A 6,315-nucleotide genomic window follows, 5' to 3' on the forward strand; every position below is an offset into this window, starting at 1 on the left:
TTTAAATAAAATATTAAGCTAGTGGGACTCCTAACAAGAACAAAATAGTGTTTTTATAGGGGCTGTGCGCAGATAATTCCGGTGTAGGAGGCTTTATGCTGTCTAATTATGTCTGTATTAGCGAAGCAGTAAGACTGTAATTATAATTAAAGAAATACACCTTTTGTTTAGACAAGCCGTCGTATTTGTTATGCATTTTATGTCAAGTCAATTGACTGGAAGGATGAAGTGTAGTTTCCTTTGTACTGGGTAAAACAGGGTTTCTCCCACCCTCCCTGTTGGACCCGGATGCCCTTGGGTATTTTTAACTTCACTGTCCATCAGCCGGCGCCGTGGCAGCCTGTAACGCTGTTTGCCGATGTAAATCAAATATTTTGTTGGCAGATAGACAATGAAATGGTCTGTTAATAGCAACACCCCCCCCCATTTCATAATCATCATTTCTTCTCTGCGCCGGAGGTGAATAATTGCTCGTTGTTCGGTTATTGCATTTTTAACCAAAGGGCTCTTGGCTGTTTGAGCTCTCTTCATGAAGAGAGTTTGGTGACATGTGCTGTGGCCTTTCTGCGTTATGCTGATGACATAAACCAGCTCTGAAATCGGGGTATGGGCAGGTTATGTTTGAGTTCTCCCTCGGTCCGGATTCAAGGTGAATCTGTTTTCAGGTCTCTGCTTTTGGCACGCTTGTTCCAATCTCTGCGTTTGTCCGTGGAGCCGTTTGGGGTTGCTCTGCTCTCCAACAGCTCAGCTTGTGCCTGTGCACAGACTTCAGATACCCACCGGCCAGAGCCTGGAGTGTGATGCAGCCGCAGTCGAGCCCTTTCTGATAACCCAGCAGTCTGTTATTCCTGAAGACCCATGGGCTTTGTTTTTGATATGGAAAGAAAGGCCTTGTGGTCAGTGAAATCACCTTCTCTCTTTGCTCGGACATGCCTGGCCCTGGAAGGAGGTTTGCTTATTCTGAGCTTGGTTAATCATGCCCCAAGTCAGAGCTAATTTCTCTTGTCCCGGGGAAGCGGTTGGTGGTGGCTGGGCAGTGACTCAGGGGCAGGAGTCGGGCTTAGGAAGGGTCGGCCAGAGGAGGCTGAACCGGGACTTCCCCTCCTTGTCCCTCAGTCCCTGCTGCTCCAAACGCTGCCCAAATCGGAAGGCTGGTGGGTTTGTGAGCGCTGTCGTACTAGAAGCGATTACGCAGTGTTGGAAGCAAGGATGAACTTTGCTCACCTTAGCTGAAAAGCGCAGTTAGGCGCTGCTCACCTGAGAGATCCCTGGGCTGTGATTTTTCACCCTTTCTTTTCAGGGTTTTGGTCGTCAGCGAGGCTCTACATGGCTGTTTGAGTTTGCCATGTTCTCCCATTGTTGCTCCTCTTCTCATGACCTTCTCTTCCCCTTTCCCTTGTTCGCATCACCCTCCAGCTTTAGGAAGGATGAAATGGAAATGCCCAGAAAAAAACTCGTCTGATTTGTGCAGGAACACAAATGGAGACTTGTCACTTTCTTCTTTGTACAGAGCCTGGAACTGAAAAATGACATCCTGACATCTGGGAGCCTCGCGAACGCGGAATGAGCGGGGAGAAGCTGCTGCGGTTGACGATCTGTATTCCTGCGTGTTCACTGAAAGGTAGCGTTTGCCCTTGCAGCCGTGCTCTTCTGGGGATCTCAGACTGCTTTGCAAAGTCTGGCAAGCTTTGCTCTGCAGCAGAGCAGCCTGGCCCGTCGTGAGCTGTGTGTTCGGACTGCTGTTTGCTCCGGTGACATCGGAAGGTGCCACCATCAGCCACACGGTGTGGCCCTGCTGCCAGAGGTCACAGTCCCGCTGCTCTGCCGGCAGAATTGGTTGTGCAAGGGCTCTCTGTGTACTTCAGATGACTGATAACATCTCATCTTCCTTCACATCACCCATTCAAACTCTTCAGACTCAGCAGCCAGTTGGAAACTGGTGCCTATGCTGCAAGGTCAAAAGTCATCCAATTCAGCCTGTTACATGAAATAATGTCTTCAAGGTGGAGACAAAGTAAAACAGCTTTAATAAGTAGCCTCTAAAATTCCTGGTAACCTCAGAATCTGGCCCCAGAGATTCGGCTAATTGATTGATTGATTGAAAAAGATGATAAAATTAGCAAAGTTAGGTGATGCGGGCTGCTTTAGCTAACTTGGGCACTTCATCGCCCACTGAAAGTGTCTCTCGTTTCAGATGCCAGCGCTGCCGGTCTAGTCTGTCAGGATAGGAAGGCTGAGCCTGGATCCGCTCTGTACGTTTGAGGTGGATCTGGGGCGTACCACCCCTCCTACCCCACTCCGAGGAGTCATGGAGGACAAACGCAACATCCCCATCATTGAGTGGGAGCACCTGGACAAAAGGAAATTCTACGTGTTTGGGATATGCATGACTATGATGATCCGGGTGAGCGTTTACCCTTTCACGCTCATCCGGACGCGGTTGCAGGTTCAGAAAGGCAAGAGCCTATACAACGGGACTTTCGATGCCTTTGTGAAAATCCTGCGGACAGAAGGTACGGCTGGGCTCTACCGTGGCTTTTTGGTCAACACTTTTACCCTGATCTCCGGACAGTGCTATGTGACGACGTACGAGCTCACTCGGAAGTATGTCTCACGCTACAACAACAACAATGCTGTGAAGTCTCTGGTGGCAGGTGGCTCAGCCTCCCTGGTGGCCCAGAGCATCACCGTGCCGATCGATGTGATCTCCCAGCATCTCATGATGCAGAGGAAGGGGGAAAGCATGGGCAGATTTAAGGTGCAGAACCAAGATGGCAAGCGGATGTTGGTCTTTGGCCAAACCAAGGACATCATTGTCCAGATTTTCAAGGCTGATGGCTTCAGAGGCTTCTACAGGGGCTACGTGGCCTCGCTGCTCACCTATATTCCCAACAGTGCGGTCTGGTGGCCCTTCTACCACTTCTATGCCGGTAAGCGGGAGGAGATTTTGAATGTGTCTTATCTCAGGAGACCTCGAAGCCCCTCAGATCAGCTCTGAAACTGTGGACTCAGCGTGATTTGATTTCTCTCTTTGATTTGGGGTGGGAGCAGAACCTGTCGAAACAAATAGCTGCGTTCTGCAGGTGTTGGGTGGGAGTTTAACAGAGCAGCATTGTTTTAAACGTACAGTTAAAGAATAGAGGTCTGAGTGCTTAGAATTAGATGGCTCTAGACAAGAGGGACTTGATGCATCTCCTTTAACATTCTCCTCCGCTGATCCCCAACAATGCTTGCTTTCTGCGTGGAGGTGAGGAGGGCTGCTGCTGGGCAGAGTAGAATTTATCTTTCAGTTCACATGGACTCAGGAGTCTGGTATTTGCCAAAAGGACTTCTACAGCCACAAATCTCATAGCAAAACCCAACAAAAGGCAGAGACAAAGGCCAGATCTTCCGTGGTTTTGTGTCTAAGCTCATGCTTCAGTTTCCATAGCTTTAAAACTGGCACCAAGCCTTGTGATATAGAACTATACTTAACAGTATGTTCTCTCTCTGTCTCAACTCTAGTAATCTCCAGGGTGTTCCCAAATACTAAAGATATTGTCCAGCTGAGATTTATTCCCCCCCTGCCCCGGGTAATCTTTCAGATCTCTGCCATGCAGCTTTGCGCGGGGTTTTTCAACTAATATTTACTTAATAGAAATCTCCCTAAAAGTTATGTTAATGAGAGGCTTCGATTTCACTGTACTAGCCTTAAAGTATCTCTTGGATATCACCTGCTTTTAAAAATGCAGGTGTCTCACATGTCTAGCTTGCTTTTCGGGGGGTGCAGTGGGGAGAATTGGCTTTGGATCAGTGCTGAATTTCAGTGGCAACGGCAGCTTGTGATGCTGGTCCAGCCTGAACTTTTTGGGAGCACTCCCTTTGCTCTCCGTGTCATAAGTTTTTAATACCAAAATCCACTGTATGAATTGCAAAACTTTTGTGCCTAAAAGGTTCAAAAGTGGATGTCTAAGAGCAAGCATGTTTGTATGGAGAGAATGGAGCTTCCTCTTGCAGATTTTTGCTGTCTTTCCTAGTTTTGGAAAATCAAAATGATGCTAAACATAAGCCCTGGCTGTCGATACCTCTCTACTTCGGCGGCCTTTTCTACTCCTCTGTCCCTGGATAGCCTGCTGGTCTCAGCTGGCAGCAGCAGGGGTCATTGAACCCTCCTCAGGGCTCAAAGTACACCGCTGGCGGCGATTCAGATCAGTGTTCTGGGTCACAGACAGAGCAGCTTCCGTCCCTCTTGCCAGATAGACGCAACCACCACATCAGCCAAAGAAACTGGGACTTTTGGACTGGTTTCTATACAGCTTTAACCAGTAGGAGTGTGGGGGATTCAAATCTTTTTGCCAGAATGAGGAGATCCCTGGGATGAGCAGGATGTAGCGCTTTCCTCCTTGGAGACCCCACGGTGGGATACCACGGGGACATCTCTTGGACAGTGTGCTCGGATCTGTGTGGATCTCTGCAGACAACCTCTGATAGCCTTGTCTAAAGGTTCCCCCCGCCTTTTAAAGGGGGGTGAATGTTTCCATGCTCTGTGTTGGGGCCATACAAGCTTATTCTGCCCTCTTTCCCCAGCAGGTCTGAGAGCCCGTGTTTGAGCTGATCGGAGCTGGATGGAACGCTGAGCTGCCGGGGTGTTTAGGGGCTTGCTCCCTGTGCTTTGCTAACTTTTTGGTTGATGTAGAAAGCACCACTTAGACATGCTGGGGGAGGAGATGACAAGTTGTAAATCAGGGATTCTGCCCGCTGCAAATCAGTCGAAATTAGCAGGTGGAGTTACAGAACTGCTAAGCAGCCACTTGTCTGAAGCTTCACTCACACTCTCTCTCTCTCTCTCCTGTTCCCAGAACAGCTTTCTAGCTTGACTCCTAAAGACTGTCCCCATCTCCTCCTGCAAGCTATATCGGGGCCACTCGCGGCTGCAACGGCTTCCACGCTCACCAACCCCATGGATGTCATCAGGGCTCGGGTGCAGGTAAGAGCTCAGCCTGCTCAGCCTGTCTGTCTGCATCGACAGCACGACACGGGCGTGGGGTTCCGTCTCGGCTCTTTGATCTCTGTGGCTCCAGGTAAACTGCTCCCCTTCGCTCCCTGTTCGTGGGTGGTTTTGTCTTGGGTGTCACGCTGCTTAATTTGCACTTGGCGTTAGTAGCCGGCAGCTCAGGTGGCAAGGCTGGCTTCACCTGCCTGCACTGCTCGGGTGACGTTCCCCAGCACGTGTGGCATCCTTCAGGAAGGGAGAGGAGCTGCCAGCAGTGGCAGTTTTAGGGAGAGTCGAGCTGTCGTGGTGGTCCAGCCACTTCTAGATGGGGGAAGATGGGAGGAAGGAGGAGACAAGTCTAAGAATCCCAGCTTCGTGCTGCTTCTTTAGGACTTGTCATCTTTTTTTTTTTTGCCCCTCACAGGGACTTCTGGAGACTAGATCCAGGTTACTGGACTGGCTGATCTGTAGTCTCTGGAATCTGTGGTTACAGCAGAACCCCAGAGCAGCTCAGCGTGATGTCTGGCAGCTCTGTGAATATTTATTCTGGTTTTGCAGGTGGAAGGCAAGAGCTCCATCGTCCTCACCTTCAAACAGCTCATGGCGGAGGAAGGTCCCTGGGGCCTGACGAAAGGCCTCTCTGCCCGCATCATCTCGGCCACTCCTTCCACCATCGTCATCGTGGTGGGGTATGAAACTCTGAAGAAGCTGAGCCTCCGCCCGGAGCTGGTGGATTCGAGACACTGGTAGAGAAACCTGCTTTCGAATCCTCTGAATTTGGACCGTCACGGTTAGAAGCTGGAGAGGAGAGGCAGCTGCTGTCACCCTTGTCTCTGGCTGGTTTCACAGTACAAGGCAGAAGCAAGAGCAACTGCAGTTCACCTCTTTAGATGTGATCGTGATACAATGCTCTGCTGCTGTTTTCTGCTTAAAACCATCAAGACGTGACCTTCGGCAGCGCTGTTTGCCTGTGACAGCTCGCTCAAGAGCAGCCAAGTGTGTGAATGCATCCGGGCGAGTTCTTAATTCCCTTTTTTAAATTAAAGACTTACTGGCTGAAGCAGAAAGCCAGTTTATTCTTTAAATTATTTTAATCTTTGCCAAACTTCCGAGGAGGGGAGTCTAACAGGCTGCAGCAGAGCCCTCTGGTGGGTTGGCTGCTGATGGCAGCCTTACCGTGGGAAGCTGGAAGAATAGGATAGAAAAGTCAATTTCTCCGATCACCCACATTTATTTGTAGAAGATGTGAGACAAGAGTAACGTGGAACCTCTTAAGACCTTATTTACTGCGTTTTGAATAGATCTGTACATACCTTTTTTTGTATGTTCTTGGAAACCGTTTC

At 49.6% G+C, this 6,315-nt stretch overlaps 1 protein-coding gene across 2 annotated transcripts; it reads left to right on the forward strand.

The window, feature by feature from the left end:
- The first annotated feature begins 2,308 nt into the window (after positions 1 to 2,308).
- On the forward strand, positions 2,309 to 5,730 carry SLC25A44 (solute carrier family 25, member 44). 2 transcript variants are annotated; one of them, XM_010087912.1, is made up of 4 exons: positions 2,309 to 2,930; positions 3,956 to 3,973; positions 4,833 to 4,966; positions 5,531 to 5,722. In XM_010087912.1, exons 1-4 carry the CDS (start codon positions 2,309 to 2,311, stop codon positions 5,720 to 5,722), a joined length of 966 nt encoding a protein of 321 aa, XP_010086214.1. The 2 variants fall into 2 exon arrangements, with proteins under 2 accessions (XP_010086214.1, XP_010086221.1); XM_010087919.1 differs by lacking the exon at positions 3,956 to 3,973 and having other exon boundaries at positions 4,839 to 4,966; positions 5,531 to 5,730.
- Positions 5,731 to 6,315: the final 585 nt, after the last annotated feature.

This window comes from Pterocles gutturalis, unplaced genomic scaffold (genome assembly GCF_000699245.1).
Source record: "Pterocles gutturalis isolate BGI_N339 unplaced genomic scaffold, ASM69924v1 scaffold16646, whole genome shotgun sequence".
Classification (NCBI taxonomy): domain Eukaryota; kingdom Metazoa; phylum Chordata; class Aves; order Pterocliformes; family Pteroclidae; genus Pterocles; species Pterocles gutturalis.